Source organism: Colletotrichum navitas (genome assembly GCF_030913465.1).
Source record: "Colletotrichum navitas strain CBS 125086 chromosome Unknown LY79scaffold_85, whole genome shotgun sequence".
Classification (NCBI taxonomy): Eukaryota; Fungi; Ascomycota; class Sordariomycetes; order Glomerellales; family Glomerellaceae; genus Colletotrichum; species Colletotrichum navitas.
Window position 1 is genome coordinate 56 of NW_026850631.1, and position 26,864 is coordinate 26,919.

The 26,864-nt window shown below is 54.7% G+C and overlaps 8 protein-coding genes and 1 non-coding gene across 9 annotated transcripts; 6 read left to right on the forward strand and 3 right to left on the reverse strand.

The window, feature by feature from the left end:
• The first annotated feature begins 274 nt into the window (after positions 1–274).
• On the forward strand, positions 275–356 carry LY79DRAFT_t239. Its single transcript has one exon. It is a non-coding gene; the product is annotated as a tRNA-Gly (tRNA).
• A 2,121-nt stretch (positions 357–2,477) lies between these two features.
• On the forward strand, positions 2,478–3,852 carry LY79DRAFT_525103 (aromatic prenyltransferase; the record flags this gene model as incomplete). The annotated part of the gene is made up of 2 exons (XM_060555694.1): positions 2,478–3,655; positions 3,723–3,852. The coding sequence occupies 2 exons, from the start codon at positions 2,478–2,480 to the stop codon at positions 3,850–3,852; spliced, it is 1,308 nt and encodes a 435-aa protein (XP_060409370.1).
• A 1,291-nt stretch (positions 3,853–5,143) lies between these two features.
• LY79DRAFT_673350 (uncharacterized protein) lies at positions 5,144–6,386 on the reverse strand (the record flags this gene model as incomplete). The annotated part of the gene is made up of 2 exons (XM_060564163.1): positions 5,144–5,372; positions 5,473–6,386. The coding sequence occupies 2 exons, from the start codon at positions 6,384–6,386 to the stop codon at positions 5,144–5,146; spliced, it is 1,143 nt and encodes a 380-aa protein (XP_060409371.1).
• A 587-nt stretch (positions 6,387–6,973) lies between these two features.
• On the forward strand, positions 6,974–7,500 carry LY79DRAFT_567620 (uncharacterized protein). The gene has a single exon (XM_060558907.1). The coding sequence runs from the start codon at positions 7,074–7,076 to the stop codon at positions 7,305–7,307; it is 234 nt and encodes a 77-aa protein (XP_060409372.1). The 5' UTR covers positions 6,974–7,073; the 3' UTR covers positions 7,308–7,500.
• Positions 7,501–8,493: 993 nt separating this feature from the next.
• Positions 8,494–9,465, reverse strand: LY79DRAFT_396980 (uncharacterized protein). The gene has a single exon (XM_060552984.1). It carries the CDS (start codon positions 9,313–9,315, stop codon positions 8,677–8,679), a length of 639 nt encoding a protein of 212 aa, XP_060409373.1. The 5' UTR covers positions 9,316–9,465; the 3' UTR covers positions 8,494–8,676.
• Positions 9,466–12,844: 3,379 nt separating this feature from the next.
• LY79DRAFT_567627 (uncharacterized protein) lies at positions 12,845–13,472 on the forward strand. Its single transcript, XM_060558908.1, has one exon. It carries the CDS (start codon positions 13,086–13,088, stop codon positions 13,281–13,283), a length of 198 nt encoding a protein of 65 aa, XP_060409374.1. The 5' UTR covers positions 12,845–13,085; the 3' UTR covers positions 13,284–13,472.
• A 1,799-nt stretch (positions 13,473–15,271) lies between these two features.
• Positions 15,272–18,700, forward strand: LY79DRAFT_397003 (uncharacterized protein). Its single transcript, XM_060552985.1, has 2 exons — positions 15,272–17,033; positions 17,087–18,700. The coding sequence occupies exons 1-2, from the start codon at positions 15,554–15,556 to the stop codon at positions 18,595–18,597; spliced, it is 2,991 nt and encodes a 996-aa protein (XP_060409375.1). The 5' UTR covers positions 15,272–15,553; the 3' UTR covers positions 18,598–18,700.
• Positions 18,701–19,327: 627 nt separating this feature from the next.
• LY79DRAFT_567632 (O-methyltransferase) lies at positions 19,328–20,411 on the reverse strand. The gene has a single exon (XM_060558909.1). The coding sequence runs from the start codon at positions 20,359–20,361 to the stop codon at positions 19,483–19,485; it is 879 nt and encodes a 292-aa protein (XP_060409376.1). The 5' UTR covers positions 20,362–20,411; the 3' UTR covers positions 19,328–19,482.
• A 1,139-nt stretch (positions 20,412–21,550) lies between these two features.
• LY79DRAFT_593690 (heterokaryon incompatibility protein) lies at positions 21,551–24,125 on the forward strand (the record flags this gene model as incomplete). The annotated part of the gene is made up of 6 exons (XM_060561591.1): positions 21,551–21,862; positions 21,978–22,223; positions 22,251–22,436; positions 22,485–23,106; positions 23,218–23,508; positions 23,653–24,125. The coding sequence occupies 6 exons, from the start codon at positions 21,551–21,553 to the stop codon at positions 24,123–24,125; spliced, it is 2,130 nt and encodes a 709-aa protein (XP_060409377.1).
• Between the last annotated feature and the right edge of the window lie 2,739 nt (positions 24,126–26,864).

Below are 26,864 nucleotides of genomic sequence, written 5' to 3' on the forward strand. Positions count from 1 at the left end.
GGGAAACGACGGACTTGAAGTTGATATCCTTGGTTGGAAATATCGCGGTATTGAATTCTCCGGTTTCTATCCCCTGTCAACGAAGTGGTTCCTCTTCGCGGTGAGCGATGATACTTAACCACGCGATAGCCGCTGAGGGGACGCGAGTGAGGTTGGGAGAAGCAGCAACGGGACCTGGACATGCCCCACTTCTAATTAATTGCGGGACTTTGTGGGGTAAATATCTCCCTACTTAGTCGATTAGTCATGCTAACCATTCAACAAGCAGCAAACAGCAATCGTAGTGTAGCGGTTATCATCCCAGCCTTCCATCTATGAGATAGCTGGGGACTCGGGTTCGACTCCCGGCGATTGCATAATCTTTTGCCTTTGTTGCATCTCTTCTTTTTTTCTTTTCTTTTTTCAAAACTATCGAAGCAATAGCATACGATGGACAAAACAGGCTGGTACACGCTTGTGCACTTTCTTATATTGGATTAGTCATAGACCAGCCTGTCCAGAATATGTACCATCCTTCCTTCACTTTCCTTCCCGCCGAGACGTAAAATGGCAGGTGCCACGCTGAGGTTTTGTCGCATCCAACGGTGAGCCCAACTCCATCTAACCTACTAGTGTTTCGTTTCCACGGATGAGCGGTTTTGATCCTCTACCCAGATTGCCAGATCATCACAGGCGGCTGGCTGGTGGATGATTGCGATGGCCACATGAAGTTGCCGCCCCTCGGGTGCGCTACCTCTTCAGCTCCATCTCAAGCGACGGCTGTGCGTGTGCACAGAAGCCCAAGCCAGTTCCATGCGTGAACCCGTCCAAGCCAACCCAAACAGTTTCTTTGCCACTCTTGAACAGGCTGTTGCTAAACAGAAAGGTAAACCGCCTCGAACGCCCACTTCAGACCAAGTGATGATCTCACGACTCGCAGATGCCACCAAGAGGAGAGAATGTATATGTCATCGAAGTGTACTGGCTGTAGGTATGTAACCCAGTGGCTCGTAACCCAGCCAACACATGGTGTCGCTGATTGGTTCTTCCCCAACCGCATTCAACGGCCTCCGCATTCTTCTTGCTCCATATGACTGTCCCTTTCCTGACGTTGACTTTCTTTGCAGTAGTGTACACAGATCGTCTTGTGCGTGCCACCCTAGGAAGCTGATGCCTTGACTTCCTCCAATAATGCACTGCTTTGTTGTCGTCATCGTGTGGTAGAGCCTTCATCCCGTCTTCTAGCCCTTCCAGAAGATTGGTTCCGTCGCCCTTCAGGTTCTCTCGTAGGCTCTCATACATACCTAACGACCTCTTGTCTCGAAAAATGCACAGCCACACTCTTTCGGGTGTCCGGTAATTAGGTTTCTGTTGGCCCAATGCCCATCGTGGCCCCTGCCAAGAACAATCCAAGCAGCTACTGCGTAGCACAGCGTTGGGTGGCGTTTGCATCCTATCTGCGCCTCCCCGGCACGCACAACGCTTCGGCCTTGGCTGTCGATCGCTGTGCCTGGACCGCCAGCTGTGCGTATCACTGCCTACAGACGCAGAGCATGCAGGATTCTTTGCTGTGGCTACTAATTGTTGCCCATGGGTAGCCTGGCAACCCGACATGTTGATTGTGATTTCTTGGTCGTTTGATATCCATTGGCCTCTTCTTCTCCTCCTTCTGCCTCTTCTTCTTTTCGGCCACCCAATGGCTGGTAATGCCCGGAGCCATTGCTAAGAAGGGGCCTTGGCGCCTTATCGAGTGACAAGAATACTAGTCAATAAACAGCACTTAGCAGCCAAAGGCCCGTTCTCTCGCAAACTGGCCAAATTGTAGACAGCTCCGATGGACACCTCCGGACCCCACCACCGGATTCAGTGGGTCTTCTCGTCAGGTTGCCCAACCTGGCAGTCCGGCGGAGGGCAGTTGTGTCCGGACTCATGCACGACGAGGTGATGGCCGCACGGCTTGCTTCGCATCGACCTGGCTGCAGGCCAACGCCCAGTTGAGCTACCCAGAAACTAGCCTCAGTTGCGTCTTTTGGTACGAAGAGTTCGCTCTGAGAGTGCTGACCACGAGATCCCGGGCTGCCATGCCCTCGAGACGGCCCACACATTGACCCATCCCGGCTTCGACCAACCAAGTGTTGGGTCTACCGTCGTCCCTGCTAAACATCGGGAGGTCGCAAGGTCATAGACCTGCGCGATCGATGGCAAGGTAATTTCGGGATCAGCCTTGCAGAATCTCTTTTGCCAAATTCAGCTGCACTGTCATGCCGTTGGCCCAGATGTGCCACAGCAGAGTTATAATGACCCGTAGTCTCTTCCGCCGTTCTCAACGGTTGGGCGACCTCATCACCATCTCATCTCACAGGGCCTTTCCTGATCCTCTGCTTTTTGCACACTGACCAGCCGTAGCAATGGAGCCCATCATGGCAAGGTCGACTTACACGACGATCGCCAGGCCCCCGTATCCTCTGCAGCTCTCCCCGAGATGCGTGAGATCACCCATGGCCTTCAGTCAAGCCGAAATCCTATCTCCACGGGCTATGGCCAAACAGGAGAAGGACCTTTGTCTCCCGGCACAGGAATCAATATACATACACAGGCCCGATCAGGACTTCTGGGCCGTCCGTTGCGCTGAGAGCCTCGATGGTCTGATGCAGGCTGCTGGCTCGTACACGCCAGCCCAGCGGGCCGCACACCTCCAATTTCTCTCCGAGATCATCGTCCCCGCCATGGGACCACACCCGTCCGCTGCCCCGGCGAAACCCTTGTTGACCGCTGACGGCTCCCCGTTTGAGCCCTCCTGGAACATCACCGACTCGGGCTCCTCCTTCATCCGCTTCACCTTCGAGCCCATGGGCCGCCATGGCGGCTCTGCATCGGACCCCTTTGCGCAAAAAATCCTCCCCGCCATCCTCCCCGCTCTGCGTATGGTCTCCCACGGGGCCGACACCCGGTGGTTCGAGCAGCTCATGTCTGCCCTGTTCCTGACGGAATCGGAGACAAGAGCAGCCCTCGCTAGGCTTCCTGAGGGCACCCGCGCGCCAACGTCGTTTCTAGCGTTCGACCTCGACGGGGACAAGACGGTCTTCAGGGCCTACTTTTCCCCCATCCTCAAGCATGTAGCCACGGGCGACTCGACAGAGAGCCTCACTTTCAACGCCATCCGCTCCCTGTCCCCAGGCGGCCCCGACCTCGCCCCCTCCGCCAACGCCACGGAGGAGTACTTCAAGAACGCATCCTTCCCTATTCCCGTCGAGATGATTGCCCTGGACTGTATAGACCCGGCCGCGGGCGCTCGCGCCAAGCTCTATGCGCGTACGCGGTCAAACGCCTTCAGCGTCGTGCGCGATGTCGTGACGCTCGGCGGCCAGATCAGCGACGAGACAACGCTGGAGGGCCTCCGCGGCCTCCGCAGCATCTGGCACCTGCTGCACAACGAGCCGGAGCCCTACAGAGACGACTTTGACAAGCAGCCCAAGATGGAGAACACGATCCACAAGGGCGTCTGTTACGGCTTCGAGCTCAAGCCTGGCGCCGAGTGGCCCGAGGTCACGGTCTACGTGCCGCTGTGGCAGTACGCCGACAGCGACGCCGTCATCGCATCGAATCTGGCCGATGTGTTCCGCTTGAGAGGCTGGCCCGTTGCCGAGAAGTATGAGGAAACGATATGCCGTAGCTTGTAAGTCTTTATTGCCCCACCCCCCGCTTCAGACGAGGACGTCGAAACTGACCATAAACGCCGCCAGCCCCCGCTCCAAACTGGAAAAGACCACGGGGACGCACTCGTACATCTCGTTCGCATTCAGCGAGAAGAATGGCGCCTACATGACGATGTACTACTCCATTAGGCCCCAGGACTCGCTGGTGGCCGTCTGAGGAGAAGCTTGGGGGGGGGGGGGGGGGGTATTAAAATGCAGCCGTGAGCGTCGACGTATTCCATCGTGTGCGAGCAAATGGTATTTCCGTTTCTGTGTATAATACCGGTACGGCTGTCCTCCGCTCAAAGCCAAGATATCGTACAGCACCGCGACCTTTCCAGAATAAGGATGTGTCTTTCCGGGATTGGATGAGCCGGGCTAGTGTAATTCAAAAAAGATCGAATGGTGGTACAGGGCAAGTGAGACAGCTTTTAGCTCTTGAATAAAAAAAACATTTATTGATTGGGAAACACCCAAGTAAACCTCCCACAGCACACAGGGCTGCTACTGCATCGAGACTTGTCAGCCAACATCAGAGCGGAGACGAAACGGCCCTGCTTTATCCTCTCCTCTCCCGCCTCTCTCCTCCGTGCGAATGTTTGATTTCATGCCGTTATAATCAGCCAAAATGTACGAAGGTGAGCGGGGATCGAAAGGGTACGCGAGAGTGGTTCCCTCCTCTTTCCCGTCCCCACCGACCTTGATCGATGTCTGTGCCCCGCCGTCCTTAGGTCCAATAGGTTCCGGCACTGCCGGATTGAGATGTGGAGGGGTCGATGGGCTGAGGATCGGCAAGTCCGGAAGAGGGGAGCATAAGGAAACAGATGGTCTGAGGGTATGCCCAACCCGGCGTGGGCGGATATAGGCAACAGTCACATCGCAGCAATTCACAAAAGCGTCATCCGACGTCCATGCGGGAAGGCAGATTCTCAGTTCAAGGAGTGTGGGTATTTAGAGCCTATCGGTGTAGTTTTTTTTCTAGTTTTTTTCTTCTTCTTCGAATCCCAGACGCAACGGTGCTTGTGCATGTTTTGGTTGTCGAGCCGTCTCGATAACCAAGTTGTTATTTGGGTAGAGGTAAGAGTGTCGTGTCTGGCATTGTCCAGCACACATTCCGCCCCGGCTCCCAACGTAGCATCCTTGACGTCTCGATGTGAACGTAATGAGCAATAAAGACAAGTAAATCCACCCTGACTTGCCTACCCGTTCCGTGAATAAATATAAAACGCCGTTTCTTATGAGTTGTGTACTTTCCTCTCCTGTCCAATCTTGGAGTGTTTTGGAGTTTGGTATTTTTGAAGTTTGGTATTTTGGGTTTCTAGGGACTATTCAGTGCCCAGAGAACGCAAAGCAAAGCAGGAAACAGTCAAAGGAAAAGTGGTATCATCAGTTTGATCTCGCAGTTGAGTTGTCGGTTTTTTGTTGGTGGTGTTGTTGTTGTAGCATTTCCAGATCGAATTTGCTTCTTCTTAGACCTGAGCGGTCTCGACCTTGGAAGCGTCCTCCTCGTCGTTATCCTTGTAAGGGGGGAGGTCTTCAGCCTCGGCCATGAGCCCTGACTTTTCCTCGACGGCAGCGGCCTCGCGGTGGACAGACTTGCGCGCGCGGCGGCGGCAGTGACGACGGGCGAAGGGGGGCTGGCGGCGGACGAAGACACGCCAGAGGCAGACGACAAAGGTGCCAACCATCATGCCGATGCTGACAGGCCATGTTAGTGGAGCTCGGTACAGGAAAAGGAACGGGGTCACGAGACCGGGGGAAAACCAGGGGAACAAAAAGGGGGAAATGAAACACTTACATGCTAACACTAACGCCAGCAACAATACCGATGAGCACGGGGAACAGGATATGCGAGGCGACGTTCTTGGCCAGTTGAGCCCAGGTGTGGTGGTGGTGTCTGACCTGGCCGTTGTGGTGGCCGTGACGGTGCTGTCCGTGCATAGCTCCGTGGTTCTTGCGGCCACCGCAGTGCTTCATGCGATGCATCTTGTTCAGGATGGCGGCGCGCCACTTGCAGTAGAAGGTAGTGCAGTCCTCGGCGGGGGCCTCGACGTGCTCCTCCACCTCCTCCTGCTCCTCCTCCTGGCGAGACGGGACAGAGGTCTCGGTCTGCTCAATGTTGGCGATCATAAGGTTGCCGGTGGGGGACTTGATCAACTTGACGCTGACATTGGGAATATCGCTGACGAAGCTGTTTCCAACCTCGATGATCTGGAGTTCAATCTCGACGAGCTCGAGCTGCTGCTCAGTGTCCTTGGCAACGTGGCGGACACCTAGGCTGTAGCCCAGCTGAGGAGTGTTTGGGCTAGCCTTACGAGGGTGCTTGGTGGCGGCCTCGGTGAAGTCGGGGATCTGGGGAGCACGGAGAGCCTTGTACCACGAGGCGGGCTTGGGGTATAGCTCAAAGTCGTTGACAAGGAGGTGGTCGACGCCCAAGGTGTCGGTGTCGATGGAGAAGGTCAGCTCGAGGTGGTTGTTGATGTTGGCCATTGTGTGGTAGCGGCCGTCATAGTGACGCATCGCCAAGGGGCAACCGGGGCAGTCGACCTTGACGCGGTGGCTCGCGAGGCCCATCTCGGTAGATGGCTGCTCGAGCTCGAAAGGGAGCGTGTTGACAATTTCGCTGTCGGCTTGAGAGATTTCGGGAACGACGACGAAGGCTTGCGTGGCCTTAATCGCCAAGCTGGCGGCGGCGAGTGATTTCAGCAGCATCTTGCCGGTGGTCCGATGTTCGCTGACGGAAATGGTTCGATAGGTAGTAACTCGACTGTGATGTCTTTTCTGAGTTGAGGTTGATCAATGGGAAGGGGGTAGAGAAAGTGATGTCGAAAGATGGTCGTGTGGAAGGAAGGAAGGTTGAGTTTCGATCGATGTCTGAGAGGGAGAACAAGAGGAGTGCTGTGTCCCATGGGTGGAGCAGAACGGGGGGCGATCCAGGGTACGTAAGGCACTGCTAGCGCATCCCTGGACAGGGCAGTTACGCAAGTCGAGCAGCGCCTGACGGACCTTGACCCAGTAAAAAGATGGGGATCGGGTGCTGCAAGTGGTGTTAGCCTGTTGGAGGCAACGGGACTTGGGCCACTTGGGACACGCTAGGAACCGCCGGGATATTCGGGACAGTCGGGATGGAGGGCGGACAGGCTGCTAGTGTGTCCGCATCAGCACGCTTTGGGGAGGGGAGGGGGCGATTGAACACTGCGCTGAGGGATGTGTTTTCGCCTCAGGCATAAACGGGATGATTTGCTGCACATCTTCTAGCCCGATTATGTCATTCGACCCATTTGGAACTGACCTTCTCCCGCATTCCTCAGTTTGGGTTCAGTCCCCCTTCCTTCCCTTCCTTCCCCCTTCATTTGTTGTCTTGTCGCCCACCCAACTTACTCATCATGACTCTCAAGAATGCCCTTCTCGACGTATTCCCTTGCCCTTCCACCAGTCCGGGCCACTTTAATGCATGAACGGACTATATATGGACAGCAATCGATCCACCAACCCCCCCAAATGCACTATTACCTAGCTAGACGCAACTCCCTTTCTTACCTTACCCACTTTGGATTGTCCTCAAATGCTCCTGCACCATACTGGCGTAGCACAACGTGGCGGGAGCTTGTAAACGCGCAAAGAAAGACATAACATTGTGGTCCCGTCCGCCAAATCGGCACTTTCGGCTCTTCTGCTATATTCCTTTCGCTTCCTCGATGCAGCTGGGTGTTCTTGCCCTTCCGGAACCACCTACCTGCCTACCTTGGCTCAAAGAAATGTCAGGGCACCCCAATCCCCAGCCGCCTGACGCTTCCTCCCTTCATATCCTTGCACAACCTTGTGCTCACCCCCCCCCCCCCCCCCCCCCTCCTTTCCAGTAGGCCCAGCCAAAGCACTTTTTTCCCTCTCTCTTTTATTAAGCTTCGAGGTCATGACGTCTATGGCTTGGGCCCGAGTCACCATGCCACGCACTCACATCATGTTCGACACCAGAGAGGCGATAGCAAACTCTAAAAAAGCAAACATGGCCAATCGTTCGATATGCATGAAGGGCAGCCGGGTCATTGAGTTGTCATATGGGCCTCTGCTTCCATCTCCCGCCGAGCCACGACCCAGGCAAGGGTACCGGTATTACCGTTTCTTCTGAAACCCCGTTGCCGTGTCATGGTGATACAAAGGTCACCAAAGCCCACTGAAGCCCGCCCTTCCTCCCTGCCCAGGGCTCGGCGCCAGGCTATGTAGTCCCAGGCAGGTGGGTGGCCTTTTGTGTTGGGGGTGCAAGTCCCTTGTGCTGGAATGACTGGGCTTTGGCAATCCATCTCTCCCACAATCAGTCTAAAGGAACGTCTATCTGTAGCCTCTCCTCCGCCGGCCGATGGGACATCCGTACATACCACTGTCGTTCAGACCGGCTTCCGGGCCCCACAAACGCGTAGTCGAGGCCGACGAAGCCACTCGGCCCAAACGTCGTCCTTCCGGAGGAGTGTCGGAGCTGCATCGCAAATCCACAAGTGAGAAACTGCCAACATTCTGACGACGCGGTCTAGCCGTAATGCGCAGGCAGTGACTAGACAACAGGGCCTTCTTTCAAAGAGCAACCCCGCTCTCCTGTAACCACTGCCAAGGTGCCTCCGGGCCAGTCCAAATAGCATGACTTTGGATTCGAATTATCGTCTGGGCACCAGCGCCCGAGGCGGCGCGGTCGGCCGGTCTCGGAAGCAACGCATTGCACGATCCTGTGTGTGCACGACCCAGTCATCAGTGTCGACGATTATTAGCTTCGTGGAAGCAGTCTCCAGTTCAACCCTTCCCGCTTCTGCCGGGCGCGCTCTTCCGGGCCCGGCCTCTCGACGCGACGCTGGCATGATGCGATGTCGTCACGTTTTGCAGCGCACAGGTGTCAGCTTTGACGCCCTCTGCACCGAACGCCCTTCCGAGGCATGCGGGCCTCTGTCGAGTCCTTTTCGGGGGGGCTCGTGACAATTTGGATATCGGCCGTGATGGCCCTGATGAGGTCATCTCAATCAGACATGATGTTCCGCCTCCTCAAGGCGATCCGAGCCGAGGCTCCCAGTAGAGATCTCAGCCTCGCGAGCCAGGACCGTCTAGCCTGGCCCATGGGGTTTACGGATGCGACCCTCTTCCTCCCTCGAGAAATGGGAGGCCTCTTGTTCCGAGGCCGTCTTGCACCCAGGAAGAGTGTTATGCAAATCTGTAAGCTTGATGATGACGGGGGAGCAGATGGGCTCGACGAAGCAGACCAACCTTGACTGATTGCAAATGCGGAGGCGCACGAATGTGAGAAACGGGGTATCCCCCTCCTCGGACGCGTTCTGTGGATAAACTGCCCAGACCGTGCCGGTGGAATGCCCGACTCGCTCACAACTTGACACCGTGTCAACGGCGATTGAAGCATGGAACCGGGACTCTCTCGCAGGTCTCTCTTCCAACTTGCAACTTTGCTCAAGCCGATCAAGCGTACTCCCAGACAGGCTTCCGATAGTCTGTAACAAAGAAACACGCTGGCTTGGGCGGAGTGGGCCGGAGAATGAACACGTGCGGGCGGAAAGTTGTCGTCTAAAGAATCTTGCGGGGGACGGGAGATGTCACCGCACCGGGACGAAACAGAGAGGCACGGCCGCAATGGCTGGTCATCCATCCAAGGCGTTTACCTGCTGTCAAGGTGCGCCCCTCACCCCCTTCCCTATCCGGCAAAAAGGGCAAACATTCAAAACCGTGATCGCCTTCTTGGACACAGGCCCGGGGTAAGGCTCTCTAATAGTTACTTTAATATTAAAAATGTATTTTGATTATAGTTATTATCATATAAAGTTCTCTGCCTATTAAGGTCTAATATATATTAGTGTGCAATGCGTCAAGTCGTCGCCCGAACTAGACGAACACAGTGGCATGCCCATACACCCGGCTCTGCCCCTTTACTACAGATGCTTTATTATCAGTCATGTTATAGCAAATTCTCTTAAGACCCCACACCACGAAAGAGGCTGCCCGGCATGCAGTGTACTGAGTGGGTTAAGTAAATCCTCCGCGTGACGTTACGACGGAAGGTTATCCCGCGCGACAAGAAGACTGGGCCTCCCGCATTGCTAGCTGCCTCGGGCATACTCAGCGTTCCACTCGGTTGCTTGGGTTTCCTGCGCACCATCTTCCAAATGATGGCTTTATGCGACCAATCCACTCCTCGTCGGAATATTCGCTTAGGTTGACGCTACTCCGGGAACCGCTGTGTGGAGGGCCACGCTCGCAAGACATGGGAAAAACAAAGTGACTTATCGTCTCCCCCCCTCCCCCTCACAACAGGTCGACAATACAAGAGCGTGGAAACGGCAAGTGAACTGGCTCTGCTATATGCGTCTTTCGTACCACAAGGGATAGGAAGAGCCTGTCACGGCGGCCCCGCGCACGCCACTCGTGGGCATCTGTGTGGGACGATCGTTATTGAGATTCATCTACCACGTCGCGGATAGATGGTGCGCTGTCCACCGTGATGTCGAGATTCAATATTTGCCAAAGACGCCTCCAACCCGGAGACTAATCGGCACTGTGGGGCCGGACGGTTTGATGTTAATAACCGACCGGCTACGGAAGCTAGTGTGCGCTTTCATTTGTGAGACAGGCCCACGAGCTAAGCAGTCGAGGATATGTCGATATCAACCCCCCACTATTGCAGCGCCGCGCATGGGGCTTGTCGAGACACTTGGTATGATCCGCTTTTTGACCGCTTCCTTGGAAGCGAACGACCTATTAGTGGCGAACAGACATGACCGGAAATGAGGATGTCAATAGAGAACGCGTCGTTTGGCCTACAGGCCGCAGATTGCTCCCACCGAAGAAGGTTCGACAGGCCCATCGGCGTACTGTTGTTTCGTTTCGTCCCAATGTTCCACGTGTGGAGGAGGAAGCACGGCAGTGCAAAACGACTAGAAATCTGAGCAGTGGATGAGTTCTTCGAGTTTGTGGGAATATGGCTTTCCAGAAAGAAAACAAACCTCTTCAGACGACTGCCTCGCGGCGTCGAGCCGCGCGGGAAAGGATTGCCAAGACAAAAGCCGTGTCTGAAGTTTCTTAAACGCAAATAGTCCTGTGCCTGATTGTCGCATCACAGTTCGTGCCGGTCGGAGCTCATGCCGGAGATGGGATGAGTAGCAGCGCTCTGTTGGTTGCCGACATTGGTACACAGTAGACCCATCAGTCATCAGTCGTCCGGTGGCCTGGAGTGCCTGGCACGTATGGTCGGATCTACTACCGGTAGTAGTGTGCAAGCGCCACCATGCACAACAGACGATGACCATGTCGATCATCGGTGTACCCTGATGGGATTGGAGAAGGTGGCTCCATGTAGCAGGGTTATCTCCTGCAGGGCGTACTGGCCAAAGCAGCCAATTGCGACCCGGGCGACGGACGAAATGGCTTGCCGAGGGCTTAATCACAAGCCCTGTTCCATGTCTGCAGCGTGCATGTGACAGCTGAAACGCCTCCCGAACTCGAACTGTGGTCTGTATGGATTGGTGAATATCCGTATAGTCGCTCTAAACCCCCATAAGCAGTCTAGCGCAGTTCACCCGATACATATGCAATATCAGGGTACATAAAGCCCGATACGGGGCACCTCTGACCTGTGCCAGATCTCAACCTCTTAATACGGTATAGAATACCCAATAACGCAGATCAACTGCTGAATCAGACTTCACTTCAACCATGGCTGCAAACGCGAACGACCTTTGGGCGCTGGGACGTCGGCGGCAACAGAGTCGCTGCTGGGCCACGCGGTCTGTATGAATAGCGTAAAAAGATGCACCTGGGGAAGTTGGGAACCGAGTTGGTAGGCGGCGCCGCGTCGCTAGCCAAGCCGCTGGACATACCTTGTTTGGTTGCTGCACCATGAGAAGGCTTCGTGATTTCCGAGACATCCAAGAGAAGGAGGGCGACGAAAGGCGCAGAAGACGTGTCCTGGAGTTCTGTGCATGCTCCACCAGAGCTGCAGGCCAAGGTACTTGGTAGGTAAATAGGGGTTGAATAGCCATGCTTTTCGGCACGTTTTCCTTTCCTTTCCTACGCGGCAGAAATCAGCTCAAGGAACGTGTCACTTCAACTCGTCCCGTCTTCTTGGAGAATGGGCGGCGGTTATGGTTGCGGTGGTGGTGATAGTGGTGCAGATGTTGCGGGCATTGGCCGATGGGGTGAACGGAAGCGGAGCTCTGGCTTCCGCGTAGGCTGACCCTTTCACATGATGCGAGCGACGGATTTTCCATGAGAAACAGATTGTGCCAAGAGATGGCAAACTCGATATCATAGCATGGTCAGCGATTTCTTTGTGTTTGAAGTAACGGTGTGATTTGTCTGGTCCTGGCCCCAGGATAGCTTGTGTTTCCTTTTTCAAGTCGCACGACAGCGGCACCTCTGGCAGAGGTGTACTTTGTAGAGAAAGAGCGAAGAAAGCTGGGGCTTGCCGCAGGTTGCGGCAAGAGGATGTTCCGACACTGGGGGGGGGGCACCGGTATTGTGGAGTGCCGGCGGTGTCCCCGGGCCGTCGAGTACCTAGCTTGCCCCCCCCTCCCATGTTCACATGTCCTAATACTCCTTCCTGCTAGTTAGTCTCCAGCCGTGGGGATCTGTCTACCGTCATCACCACTGAAAGGTGAAAAACACAAAAGACTCAATCAAGACCCAGTAAGTACTTCGTATGTAAGGTACGGTTTACTTGGTAATGGTCCCCCCCAGATCGGGCCATCTGGGCCGCGATGACAGGGGCTGGAAGGTCCTGCGGCGCGTGCTTGCGCTAGTGTTTCCGCTTGGGCGTGCCCCGCTCGTCATTGCCCCATCAAACTCCAGAATGAGGGCCGCCAGGATCAAGCAGGCATGGCTCTATTCTCACTTTCCTTACCTTACCTTACTATTCTAAGGTTAGGTGGGTGGTAGCTGAGGGGGGCAGGTTGACGGAGACCGAACTGAGCTGTGCATGTCGCACTGCACCGACCCACTCGCTTCACCACCATCCCCCTGCCCCCTTTTCTTACCAGGAACACTCGTGATGGCAGCAGCAGCCACAGTCCCGAATTTGGCTTGTGCTTCCATCCAACGGTAAACTACGGTACCTACTACTATATTAATGTACACACTACGGAGTACTGTCTGCGCTAAGAATTGTACGGATACAAGCAGCCAGTAGCAAAACTCGGCGGACGTCTCGTCAACCAGTGTAGTCCGACTGGACTGTTGAACGACAGCCCCAATCAACGCCTCTTCAACAAGCCGTTTGCCCTGCCCAACCGCTTTCGTCCTAGTTGTCAAGTCACGGGTTGACCTGGGGACCCGACGGCAAATGAACGGGCGACTATCACGTATACCGATACTAGTTTATCAACGGTGTTCAAAACTCTTCCATCTTGGCCGGGGCTGCTGGCTTTGATGTCTGCCGTCGTCATGGTTCCACCCTGTTGCCATTTCCTCGTCCTCGCCCTTGCATCCAAGTATAGGGATTCTTTCTGCTATCGAGTCGTTTGCGCAATTCTGACACAATTCCCACGCACGTGCTGCAAGGTATTACCACCTTTGGCACCTCGCGATAAGTCATCGCACTTCTACCTGTATGTGTGCTTCAGATAGCAGCAGGCACAGCGCTTTCAGCGTCCCACCGGTATTCCGGCCCGGACTGCACCAAAGACGCACGTCAACCAACCATAGGTACCATGGTAGAGACATGCAAGGGTCAACGAACAACACATAATGCTGTTCAATATACTGCGTACAACAAGCATCATAATTAATAAACTTGATAAATGAATAAAAAACAGACCCCGGTCTCTTCGCGTCCTTGCCAGTGGAGGCGACTTCTTGCAGTCATGACTGACGATTGTCTGTCACCCAGGCCAGACTCCTGGATTGGGATGCAGTGTACTGCTACTACAGATGAGTAGCCAGGACCTAGCCCCGGCCCTCTCCTGACCAGTCTGTTTGTCCTCTTGATCTCTGGGGAGCCACCCCCTCCTCGCTTCGTCTCTATACTCACTTGACCCCCCGCCTCGACTCCTCTTTCAGACCTCTCTCGTCCTCCTCACCTACCCTCTCAAACACTCATTCGCCAGGTGTGTGGTTGCGAGTAAGGCTCGTCATAGTTTATACAGTCACGTCGGGTCGCAAGCCAAATTGATATCACCTTGCACTGAGTTATTTCGTCCAGATCTCACGACAGATAGACCCCCCGGGATAAGCTCATACAGCAAGCAGCACGCCTTCCTCGACTTTTCTTTCTTCTTCCATATGACACCATCGACCCGACCGTTTGTTGATCCTTTCTTACTTTTTCTTACCGCCGCCAACCGAACAAACCTCAAGACATCCAACTACCGACAACTTTTTTCCCCACCTTATTCCAAAGAAGGCGAATCGAAACCCGCTACTCAACCCTCACTTGACGCCTTTCCTGCTTTCTGACATCAGGACTTCTTCATCCTCTTCGAGCGAGCTCCTCCACGGACGTTCCCCACGCGGAGTCGCCTGTCAGTTCGCACATCAATTCCAGCCTTGACTACCCCACGGGCCTGCTTTTTCGCCTGATTGTCTCTTGATCTTCAAGTTTTCAGACGTCCATCACAAGGTTCCCCTAGAGAGGTGCTGCCTTCCCGACGCCGGACTGACCCTGCCCGTTCCGCACGTCTGAAACACTCTCAGTCCTTTCGCAGCACCTCAAGACCCGTAGTGTGTCGTGCACCCATCCGCGCTCGTCTCACCACTAACGAGTTCTCTTCTCTCGCCCGCTGCCAGAGCTGGCTGCTGCACTCTGCCCTTACTGCCATTCGTACGCTGACGACTGGACTGCATTGGCCCGTCTGTTCGTCGAACCATCTGGGCAGGCACGCCTGTTCCTATTTCGAGGTCCATGTCATCACCCTACTGCCACTTCTTGTCATCACAGCCACTCACTCATCCGTCATATCGCATCCAATCTGCTGTCAAGATTCGCCCCTGCTACCTTGTAGCATTCTCTCCCCTCTTCGTCCACGGCAACGACGACTTTTTCTTGTCGGGCGAATCACGTTGGCCTTCTGGCCAAGTCTCGAAACACTAAATGTACGTGATCCCTTTTGGGAACCCCCCCTACCCGTGGCCCCAGCCGTCTAGGTATTCCTTGCTCTGGAGGGGCGTGGCCAACTTGAAGCGACCCTCCCGAACCGCCGGGAACCCCCTGGGCCTATTGCTGGGCGGGTTCCCTCAGTGGCCGTGTCGCTTCACTCTTTCATTCTACCATCTTTACTACTCCTTTCAGCCCCCTCGCGCCTTTTTTCCATGCTAACTTGGACTTCTCGACGATAGATCGTCGGCTGCGTCTTTTCATTCTCTGCTACCCTAATTAATCCATCTAGCCTTTTGACTATCCTGCTACCCTTGTGTACGCAGTTCACTCATTCTTCGCCCTTTCTGTTCCATTCCTTTCTTTTCGTCTCCGTCGCGCCACTCGACTACCCATTTTAGCGTCATTCGACTTTCGATTCTTCCTAATAGGCCTGGGTCCTGTTTTCGATCTCGAACAGTTATACCATCTCCTACTGCAGTTGAGCGAGCGGTCATTCATTTGATTTACCCTACCGCCAGTCGTTTCTGTCCGCGAAGCTGCGCCGATTAGCTGCAGTCGTACTGATTACTGCCCATTCGAGTCTATACGAGCTTACCTCGGGCAATCTTCAAAGCGCCGCCATATCAACTACCCAACCTTCAGACGTCCGCAGGAAACACGGTCATCGACGATATTGCAGAGCGAATGGTCCACGTGCAGTGCCTGGACTCGCAGGCACACTGAAAAGAAGAAGAAAAGGACCGAAACAGGAAATCGGAAACCCGAAACTCTGATGTCGCTGGACCGAATTCACGAGTACTAAATGAGTCAACCCCAATATGGAAGAGATATGGATCGACCGCCAATTGCAGGATCCGTCAGGCGCGCGAGAGAGCGGGCTCAGGCCGGATTCCCAAGGGAACAGAACCCGCCGCCGAGCGTCACCAGGTTCCCAATAATGGAAAATGATCCAGACAGCCCTACCAATGTCTCAGAACAACAGCAACCATTCCAGACAACGTCCTCACGTGTACCGAGACCGCAACCACCTGCGCCACTACAGAACAGGGTCGGAGGGACTGGCGTTGCGATATCCCGACCGACACAGATTCCGCAATGGCCTCTTGGACCGATTTCGTCTCCCGCGAGCAACCCCGATGCCGAACCCTATAGGCCCCCTCTGGGTCGTGGCCCGCCGCCGCCACGGCCGCCCCGCCCGAGCAGAGTACCGTCTATCTTGGACAGTTCACGGGTTCAAGAACACACTCCCGTATTTCAGTATGTCCCCCAAACCGGACGCGAATCCATCTACAGCCAGGATGGTCAATCTGCCCCGCCTACCCCGACGTCGAGACACACGCAATCATCGATTTCATCGGTCGGATCGATACCAGACTTTCCCCTGCCTGCCGTCGCCCCGCCCATCGCCGCGCCGCCACCGGTAGTGCCGCCAAGGCGAAGCTTCGGCCTGGGCCCGCCGCCATCGTCGCGTCGAGGAGATTCATCATTTTATTCGAACGCCTCGTTTGTTTCCCCGATTCCCGAAGAGAGCCCACGGTCTAGGTCTCATACCTCATTCGCATCCAGCGCCGCGATGCCGGAGAGCTGGGGCAGCCAATCACCAGGATACAGCGAAGCAGACCCAGACGACTACTACGACGATGCGTATTCTAGCGAAGACGAAGACGGCCAGATGAGCCGTGGCAGCGGTTCACCGTACGGCGACGTAGGCGACGAGAGCAAGCTCGTGAGGAGCGCAAGTGTGGGCAAGATGTCGAAGCCCTCAATCGTGATGCATCGAGCACCGAGCGGCGGAGATCCATTCCCGCAGGACCTCCAGGGGCTACCACAGCGGCCGTCGCCCAGTCCCATGAAACTTCCCGTCAGCCCGTTTGATAGTGGGACGGCGTATTATGAGGGATCCAGCTCATCCGGAACAGTCCCCACCATTGCGGGCGGGGGCAATTCGGGATCACTCACGCCCAGCGTGATGCTTGGTGCCGTTGGTGCTGCCAGCGCGACAGACCTGCCAGAAACGAGGAAATTTACACCGTCTCCACGGCCATATGACCGCTTATCAGCCATTCGGCGTCCGCCAAAACTGGATATGGATTCGGTCAGAGAAATGGAATCTAGGGGTAGCATGACCAGCTTGCCAGACCTCATCAAGCGTGCGACCCGCTTAGCTGCCCTGATTGATCGCGGACGAAGGCCTGCAAGTCGATTTGAGCTGGATGATGGGACGTGGCCGGACGAAAAGGCCTTCGGGCGCGAGGGGGAGGAACCGATCTCTACCATGTCTTGTAAGTTGGCCGCTCCAACCTTTGTGCGAACTCAACGACTAACGTCGTTCTAGCTGTTGAAAAGCACCAGTCTGGCCTGTCTGACATGTTGGCCGCATTTCCTCCACCTGCAGCTACCACCCCTAACCCCCCGAACCCACCGAACCCACCGAATAGGGGCAGCTGGTTCAGGCGAGCCTCTACCGGTTCGTGGCCGCTAGCACCGGGTAGTCAAGGCAGCACTCCACAGCCAGTAACTCGTGCAATGGCAGCAAGAGGATCCCCGCTGACCAGGCTCGACTCCAATGACGAAGAGTCGTCGACCAAGCGTCGCCGAAGATGCTGCGGCCTTCCTCTGTGGGCGTTTATTGTCATTGTCGTCATCGTCCTGGGCCTTATCGCGGCGGCCATTGTCGTCCCCCTCGAATTCCTCGTCTTCCGGCGCAATCGGGCTAGTAATCCTCCAGCGGAACCGGCTTTGTCGCAATGTCAAAACCAGCTCAAGTGCGAAAATGGCGGAACAAATGTCATATCCCAAGGCGTTTGCTCGTGCATTTGTATCAATGGGTTTACCGGGCAGACTTGCACTGTGGCCGGAGCAACGGGATGCACCACCACCAGCCTCCAAGGGAATGGTACCCCGACCAGCTTGAGTAATGTCACTCTTGGTCAAGCGATTCCGCGGCTGCTTCAACAAGCTCAGACGAACTTCTCAATCCCGCTGGACGGAACCGACATTTTGGCCAAGTTGAACAGTGAAAACCTCTCATGCATTGCGCAAAACTCGCTCGTCACGTTCGACGGACGCTCGTCTCGCGTAGGCACCGATGACGCCGGTGTGGTTAACAATGTCGCCGTCCCCATACAGATCATTACCCTATTGCCCGGACAAGCGCTCACCCTCACGTTGGGCGTCGGTGTGCCTAGCATCCTGACCCTCCCATCGCCAGACATCCAGGGCGGATTTACGACCCTCTCGCGTCCTCCCCGGGTCACAACTATCAGCGCCGTCAGCTCGACCATGTGGGCCACGATCCCTATGATGTCCTCTCCATCACCGCTGCCAATATCCTCTATATTGCCGCTGCCGATATCTTCTCCAACACCGCTGCCCGAGACGACGACGACGACGACGACGACGACGACGACGACGACGACGACGACGACGACGACGACGACGACGACATCTTCGGTGCCCCCTCCGCCAGCACCAACCGTTCCCACAACGACTACCACGAGAGCAACGACCACAACAACCACCCAGGGGCCGCTTGTCCCCTCGATCCCATTATCTTCTCCGCCACCTCCCAGGCCTACATTTACGGTTACTGAAGAGACGCTTGATTTTGCCCGCGTTTCGGTTCTCCTTATCTTGGAACGGCAGACTTTGACGGCGGCAACGACGGCGCAATCTCTCTTACAGCGCTTCTTCACTACTGCGGACCAGGGTAGCCGGCAACAAAACGGTGGGATCACGCCAACTCAGGCCTTGAACGTCACTCTCGGTGGAGGGAACTCGGTGGACTTGGTTAACTTTCTCATTACCATCCCCGGGGGCATCCAACAGGGTAGGACAGGCCGCTGAAGAGACGCCGGACGAGCTGGCCGAGACCGCAGGGCGGAAATCAAAACCATGGCTGTTACCGGCGTGCCGACATGTGAGGGATATGTATATAGATATGACGCTTAATGAGGCGGTAGGGCGCTCCTTGCAGAGTGTGCCTGAGCAGTGTGAAATGGATGTAGGTACGCCGGCCAGCCATATTGTATAAAAGATACCAGTGTGTTTTCTTACTGAGAGAAGCGGAGAACTTTTTGCGAGCGAAGGATCTCGTCTTGTATGAGTAACTCTTCGCCCAGTCGGTGCTGCGACTGCTGGGGAGCCCAAGGAGGCTGATGTGTCGATACCATTGTTTTCAATCGAGATATAATCATGTCTGCAGCATGCGCAAACTCTTTTTTACCACGATTAATGTTTCTCATTCGGGTGGTACGAGGCCAAGTGGACTAAGAATGTGATATTTACGGCGTTGGCCGCAGAGGTTTTGGGGATAGATAGCTAAGCGCCAAGCGACAGACAGCGATTCATAGTTACGAGGTAGCCCAGAAGCCGGGCTCCAACAGAGGAACCGACAGCCAAGCGAGAATACAAGTACATGCATTGCCGACAAAACTTCTCCAGGCCTTTGAGAACAGTGTCTTCATTGCTCAAGAAAAGACCTAATCGTCGGTCTAATGGTGCTTTCGGGGTCGAATACATTGTCGCGACGGCAATCTTCAACATGCAAAGCGGCGCTCTTCGCATTGGGGCCGGATCGTTCCAACTCCCTTCTAACTTTACCGGGTGTCAGGGAAGAGCTACTGATGTCCAAAGGTCTCATTATTGATGGCTACTGGGGGTTTAGACTACAGGCAAGACATTTTTTTCAAGCAACTGTCAGCAGCTTCAGACAGTGTTGTAACAACTATACTAGAAACTGTACCTCATCATCCGCTGGAAGTCGTAGAACCAAGGCAAGCTAGCAGCCATAGCGTACTGAAGCCGAATCGTCCACGGTAGTTCTTTGATTAGCGGCCGACCAGTAAGCAATAACTCCTCCCGCAAGGTCAAGCCCTCGGCCCATGCCTCGATAGATAGGGGATTATCTAACCCCCAATTGAACCTACTGCCCGATTTGACAATAGGTTTTAGCCAACCCTGCGCGGCCAAAACGAAGGAGTTGGTTGCGTCAAATATCAGATGGCCATGCTGATGCTGCCCCTGTCTGAAGTGGTCTACTAGCCCGTGTACCAATCCTCGCATTTCCTCTTCGGCCAGGTACATGCTGAGCCCTTCAATCACAATCACGGTTGGGCGGTCAGCCGGTATATCCCGGTACCAACCAGCTTCTGTGGCTGACAAAGCTTGCATCTCGTAGGTACTGCCATTTCCGTTGACAAGAGGATCTGGCACCAGCTCCCTGCGCAGCTTGACAACATCTGGCAGGTCAACGTCGATCCAGCGCAACGGCATCCGGGAGAAGTATTGCCGCAGACGTAGCGCGCGAGTGTCCAAGCCGCACGCAACATGCAGCACCGTTGCGCCGTTGGGCGAGTGGGCGTGTAGGTCTAGGAACTCGGACGTCCAGCGGTCAAAGTCGCGGCTACGCAGGACCGCCCAAGCCTGCATCCATCCAGGTACTTCCAGGCGGTTGAAGTCATAATCGATTTTTGTCAGCATCTCTGCTGCCCAAGTGTCCCTGAGGATTGGCGACGGGCTAGTGGCGTCGACGGCTTTGGACAGGACTGTACCAAGTAGGGTCTCTGGCACGCCGGTGAGGGCGGGTTTCGTTTTCCCGCCGGGCGCCATTATGATGGCTTCTGTTTGAAAGTAGGAATAAGAAAAGTAAAAGAGTTTTGTCTGTGACTTGGCGATATCCACTTAGTTAGAACCTACGCAAGAGCTTTATATCCTAAGCTAGCGGGGGGCGCCTGGTGCTTGGCCAATTGCGATTCAGCACAGGACTATATTGTTGCTCAAACAAGACACTCATTACTCTTTACTCTTTGCTTGTGTATGCATCTCGAAAGTTAATTTGCCATTGTTTTGACGAAGGTAAAAGCGGAACAGGATCCACATAGTATGTTGTCTCCCTGCGCTAAGCCGTCTACCAGGGTTAGCAGCTTAAGTATTCAGAAGATTGGTCGTCATGTCATCTTTCAAGTGTCAATTGTCAAATGTCATACCTGATTATATGTATGCGTATATTGTATATCGACGTAGAGTAGCGTGAGCGGTAGCAACTACCCACAGGCCGAATAACTTATAAATCACGTTGATCTATTAGCATTTATCAGATGTTACTGCTTGCGAAGAATGCGTATCGTCTTGGGCAGCCCAACGCAGGGCCCACGTGCTCCAGATAGTACTGGACTTCGGAGGTACTGTGGGAGCTGACCTATACGCACCGTGTTCGTCCGAGTCATTGTCTGTCGATGACCGATAACATCCTTAGTTCGTCCACATCGACATTCAATGACATAATACGGTTCTTCTATAATATAAGGCGTAGCAGAACGTGCCGCCGCCGGCCCCACGTTCAGGACCGGCTCGGCACTCGTACATTGGCCAGCCATTCTCGATTTGTATGACGATGCAGCTAGGTACCCTCCTGACACGGAGGGCTGTCTCATCATTGGTGGCATCAGACGCAGCACATATTCTTACCGTCAAGCCAGACAACCTCCTGTTAAGGCGAGCTCTCATCATTGGCTCGGAAATCGCAAACGTCTTACCAGAAGGATCGAAATCCTGCCCCCCGTGCGGGGTTCTTGCCACCACCACTTCATATCAGGCTGGTAGACGGTCTGCCAGACCAGGCTGGCTGATGTAGCGGGTAGAATAAAACTGAGCAAATCCGGGCCTGGAATTCTCCTCGCTTTCTGTCCCACTGGCTTTGGAACCGTTTTCTCTCACGTACCGCAGTGGGGCCTCCAAACGCTACCTTGTTCCCGTGGCGTTGGCCGCTCAATCCGAAGCCCCCTGGGTCTTTTGTACCATGGATCCTGACGACCAGCTAGCATATGTTGATCACCCGCTCTGGGCGCGGTTCTTGCGCTGGTGCACCGTCTACCCGAAGAACTATGAGACGGACAATAGCCAGCTAGTGCTCCTGTCTGAAGAAGAGCGTTCGCGACTAGAAGACCTCCCCGACTATAAGTACACTCCACTAGAGGACCCTAGCCAAGATGTACGAATCGTCGAATTACTGCCTGGCAAATTTGACGACGACATCATCATCCGAATCCACCACATTAGGCTCACCCCACCGCCTCAGAGAGGAAAGGTGTGGAAGACGACGTTGGCCGAGGTCAGGAGGGAACTCCCTCCTGATTGGGAAGCCTTTCAGACCGTTGGTCTACCACATTCTACACAGCTAACAGCCCGGCGGCTTTTGCGATTTCATCGCTAACTTCGTGTTCAAGATTGTCGATCGCAGGTTCTTCTTCAGAGATATGAAGACGGGAAAAACCCAGTGGGAACACCCGCGAACCAAGCTCCACCCGCGAAGGACCATTCAGTACGAAGTTCCGCCAAAGGACGCGTCCTTTCCGCAATATGAGACGCTTTCGTACGTCTGGGGCTCGTCTGCAAAGACAGCGGTCATCACGGTTGACCGTCCTGACAAAGAGGGGCTGGCCCGTCTGGCCGTAACCGAGAGCCTCATCACGGTACTTCGATATCTTAGATACTCCCAGAATAAGCGAAACTTATGGATCGATGCCATTTGCTTGAACCAGTCTGACAATTTCGAGATGGGTCAACAGGTTCCGCGCATGGGTGAGATTTATCTGCATGCCTACACGGGAACGGCCTGGCTGGGAACTGAAGGTGATGGAAGCACTCATGCTTTCGAGGCTTTACGATACTTGGGCGACCAGGTTGTAAGTGAGGGGGGTACAGGCTTGCTATTTCCGGCACCCCACACGAAGGAGGAGCAGTGGTACGATCCAGACTTCGAATTGCCGTATTCGGAAGAAACTTGGAATGCCATCATCTCCTTGATGAGGAGGCCATGGTTCAACCGGCTCTGGGTTGTCCAGGAAATACACCCAGGAGCGTTCTTGCAGGCTGGCCACGATAAAATAGCCCTTACCTCCTTCTCGGAAGCGCAGTATTGCCTCTACTGTAAGACACAACTCCCGCCTGGCATCCGATGGCAGATGACCCAGGTAGACGGCACTTTGTCGCGATTCTGGACCATGGCCCTGCCCAGACTGCTCTACCGTGGGGCATATAAAGAGTGCACAGACCCCAGAGACAAGATATACGGACTGCTTGGACTTGCCCCCAGCAAGTTTGCGAAGGGTATCAAGGTCGATTACGAAGCAGCCAACACCGCCGACAACGTCTACAGGATGGCAACTCTCACCCACGCCAAGACAACACAGCGTCTAGAGCACTTCCACAACTGTTTTACCCCCAAGAGTGAAAGAAAGATACCTGAAGGGCCTTCGTGGGTGCCGGATTGGTTCTCTGAGTGCCCGGGCGAGTCGTACATCCCCTCTCAGTTTGTAACATCCACATCGCGCGCTCACTATCGCCATTCTGAAGGTCAGTGTAGTTGCTCACTGCGGTCTTGTGCTTCTTTCTCCAGGCCAGCTGTACATCAGGTACCGCACTGCTTCAATATCTGCAACTGCTGACTTGTACATTATTCGTTAGATAATTCCCACCTTCTCGAACTGTTAGGGGTGCGCTTTGGAAGCGTTTGCCATGTCACTGAGCCATTGTCCTCACGACTAGAAGATCGCCGAGACGCGATTCATCACATAAGACAGTGGCAACCCGCCGACTTGGACAGCGCGACGTATGGCCCCACAGGCGAGCCTTTACGAAAAGCGTATGCAATCACACTGGCCTCTTATGGGTTGAGAGAACGCGAGCCCGACTGGATCGTGAGTTCGGTGACCGAATGGGCGCGGCAGGACTTCGATGACGATGAAGTTCTCTTCCGCAAGCCGGCAACAGCGGAGTGGTCTTCTGCCGAATCACACAAAAGTCGCTTCTCTTCATCTCCTGCCCCGAGACAGGATGTTTCAGATGCTTTGCAGCTTTGTGCCGACCGTCTGTTCTTTCGGACTGACGATGGCTATATAGGGTTGGCGCCTCACAACACCCAACTGGGAGACATTGTTGCTGTCCCCCTTGGCTGTCCTAATGCTCTCATCCTCCGTCCCAGAGGCACGGATGCCGATGCGAAGGATGAGAGGGAGAAAAGCAATACTTTCTCGGTGATTGGCGAGTGCTTTGTGTACGGGCTCGAAGATGCCGTATCACTGCTTGGGCCTCTGCCCAAACCATGGATAGGGATTGCGGCCTGGGGAATTGGCGACCGGCGATTTCTCAATTTCGTCAATACCGAGACGAAAGAGAGGACAGCGGAAGATCCCAGACTGTTGCCCTTGGATGAATGGGAACGATTCAACAAGAGCCCAACTCCAGACGACCCTACCTTGTTCGACTTTTTCCGCCATAAGAGCACGGGAAAGGTTGTTAACTACGACCCAAGGCTGGAGCCTCAGGCCCTGGAAGCAAATGGTGTTCCACTGACGTGGTTTTTCTTAATCTGAGCCCTTTTTGTTTACACTTGATCCTAAGAACAAGCTCGGGGAGTTGGTGGATTTTGGGACTCTCTATAAGTGTTAGACCACTTCGCCACTTTGTTAAACTTCCAAGACACACGTGGCAACCCACGAGCTTCTAAAGAACGAGAAAGAGGGTAACTGAGACTTGGTGTGGTGTTTTCTTAGACCGACTACTTACTAGTACATGAATAATGATAACATTGTCTCCTTGACTTGTCACAGGGGCCTTGAGGCTTCAGCCTGGCTCTCCTTATCCCTTGCTCTTATCTGGCATTGGCGAGACGACGTAGAGGGAGACGCGGTTCCAAGCAAGACACTACTGTTTTTTTTTTTTTTTTTTGTGGGCTCCCAATGCAGCCGTCCCTCCAGGCGGAGCCTACGTGTGTAATGTGCTGACGGTTAGAGAGAAAGCATGAAGACCCATGTAAGACATCTTCTGCGCGGGTACGCCGGGCTCGGGAGATGCTCGCGCTGCTGCCGCCATCTGCGGGCAACCCTGGCGTCCTGAACGTCGACGTGGCCCAGCTGCCCAAGGGCGTGTCTCCTAGCGACTTGCGCATGTGTGCTGGGCATCCGAACGGCGAAGTGCGTATCCTCGATCCTCGACAGGGCGCATCGCTGGATCCCGTGGACGCTGGTGTGGAGGGCGGCGTGCCTTCTGCCAACGAAACCACCCTCCCTTCAATGACTGCGGAGACAACCCGCTTACGCAAGCCTGCGGCAAAGGCTGTGTTGCGTCCCGGTCATACGGCTGTAGCCGTTAAGTGTATCGAGGATGTTGTTGGGTAGGCCGCCTTGGTGAAAAGCACTTTAGACACACACGAAAAGCAAGGCCTTCGAAGGTAAGCCAAGATCAAAGAAAGAAAGAGCGGTTCGAAGGTTAGAGGGTTACAGGTGGACGAGGTCGGTTCTTGGCGGTAAGGGAGGTGGATGAACGCATCGTGGAACGGGACCGATGTGGCTCTGGTCCCCTGCCTGCCGGAGAGTGACAGGGTTGAGAATGGCGGCATACGGACATGGAACAGGGGGCAGGGATAGGGGTGAGGAAAATAGCCCGGCCATATCCGTACCTCTGAGGGCGGAAAACACTGCCCCATTGCCTCTACGAAGTAACGACTGACAGGTGCCGTTCCATTGGTGTGGTAGCCTCTTTGCTTAGTACGGAGTAGTGTCAGTACCTACTATACCGAGTAGATAGTATTTGAACTAACTAATTAGGTATGTATGTGCCCCTGCGTCCGTTTAACCCCTTTCTAGGCGCAGGTCCTCCGTCTGGTGTGTGGGTATGCCAGAGCAGGTGGGCCTACCCTGCTGCAGATGCCGTAGCCTTCCATTTTTGCGGTGGGCTTCTACCTCTCGGAAGCAAGGGAGGGCAACTGGAAAGGATGACGATGAACAGGACGAGATAAGGATGGGTTCGAGGGGGGGAGAACCAGAACATGTCAAACTCGTCAGACTGAAATGGTCCGTCAAAAGTGTCATCGTGTCTTTTGAAACCCATCGTCTGTTCTGGACCGTCGGTCTTCGGGCTGTCTTCTCTGTCGCCTGTCTGTCCAGATTACTTTACCGATGGACCGTAGTGCTGAATGTCCTGTCTGTCATCCATGTCCGCAGCGCACAGAGCCTTAGCTTCCCCAGCCTCGAATGTGGGAAAGAGGCTTGAGACGATGCCGAGAGGAACACGAACCTGTCTTGCTGTAACCAGTATCAGCACGCGTCGCGTCGTGCATAGCACCCACCCCGGGCGTGTGGTGGCCTCTCTGGCAAAAATCAAGGTTGCTTCTCAGCTTTAGCCGTCCGTCCTGTCCATACCATGCGCGTCAAACTAACCAAAGCCTCCTCGCCAAAAGGCTAGCGAGGGCCACGAGCGACGCCTTTTGAGGCTGTGAAGCTCGGGCTACGAGCTGACCTGCCCCTGATCGAAGAGATGCCAAAGTATGCACCTTTCCGCGCAGACAGCTGCCGACGAGTAAGTACCTCTTGCAAGTTTTTCTGAGGTTTCCCACCCCGGTCTCCTTCTCGATGTAGTAGTAGTAACGAATAACAACAGAACCCCACTCGCTGGTCCTGCGAGTGAGTAAGTGGTGCAACCCTTACACCCTGCGGTGGTCATCCATTGCGACTCTGGGAAGGAACTTGGGAACTTGATTGACTGCCTTTTGATTGACCTGCAAGCGGGTGGGCTGCGCATCCCAGGGGGCCCCTTCCACTGCTCCTCTAGCTCTTTCCCCTCACTCTCGCATCTTGCTCACCTCTCACTGCGCCTCTGAGCCGTTCCTTCTTTCACTCTCACCTACCTTCACTCTCGTCTTGTTTGCTTCACTGCATTTTCATTCATTTCTTCCTGCCCGTCGAGGGCACCAACTGGCATTCTGCTTCTGCCGCTCACTCGCTGCACTACCTCGTCCGCGTTTAACTGTCGTTCCGTTCTTTCCACCCATGCTCACACAGTATTGTTAGTCACTTTGATTTAGATACCGACCTTCACTTCTTTAGAGCTCGTCCGTCGTGTGCATTTCCATCTCACTCTCGGCTCCCTGGCATCAACCGGCCTGCTCGGCGGCCTTCAGCCCCTTCCCCCTTTCTCTTGAAGGCATTGGCCGGGTTCGGGTTGAACTCTAGGCGGCTGATTGGCGACATCCTCTCCCCAGTCGAGCTTCATCCCATCTCAACCACCCTTCATCATCTCCATACGGCATCACTCCGTAATCACGCCCGCCCATC

Bases quoted from the DNA above. Each gene is read 5' to 3' on its own strand.
- LY79DRAFT_396980 (XM_060552984.1), bottom strand. From the start codon at position 9,315: ATGGATGACCAGCCATTGCGGCCGTGCCTCTCTGTTTCGTCCCGGTGC.
- LY79DRAFT_567632 (XM_060558909.1), bottom strand. From the start codon at position 20,361: ATGGCGCCCGGCGGGAAAACGAAACCCGCCCTCACCGGCGTGCCAGAG.
- LY79DRAFT_567627 (XM_060558908.1), top strand. From the start codon at position 13,086: ATGTCTGCCGTCGTCATGGTTCCACCCTGTTGCCATTTCCTCGTCCTC.
- LY79DRAFT_567620 (XM_060558907.1), top strand. From the start codon at position 7,074: ATGCCCTTCTCGACGTATTCCCTTGCCCTTCCACCAGTCCGGGCCACT.
- LY79DRAFT_397003 (XM_060552985.1), top strand. From the start codon at position 15,554: ATGAGTCAACCCCAATATGGAAGAGATATGGATCGACCGCCAATTGCA. The intron at 17,034-17,086 runs GTAAGTTGGCCG...ACGTCGTTCTAG, and splicing joins ACCGATCTCTACCATGTCTT to CTGTTGAAAAGCACCAGTCT.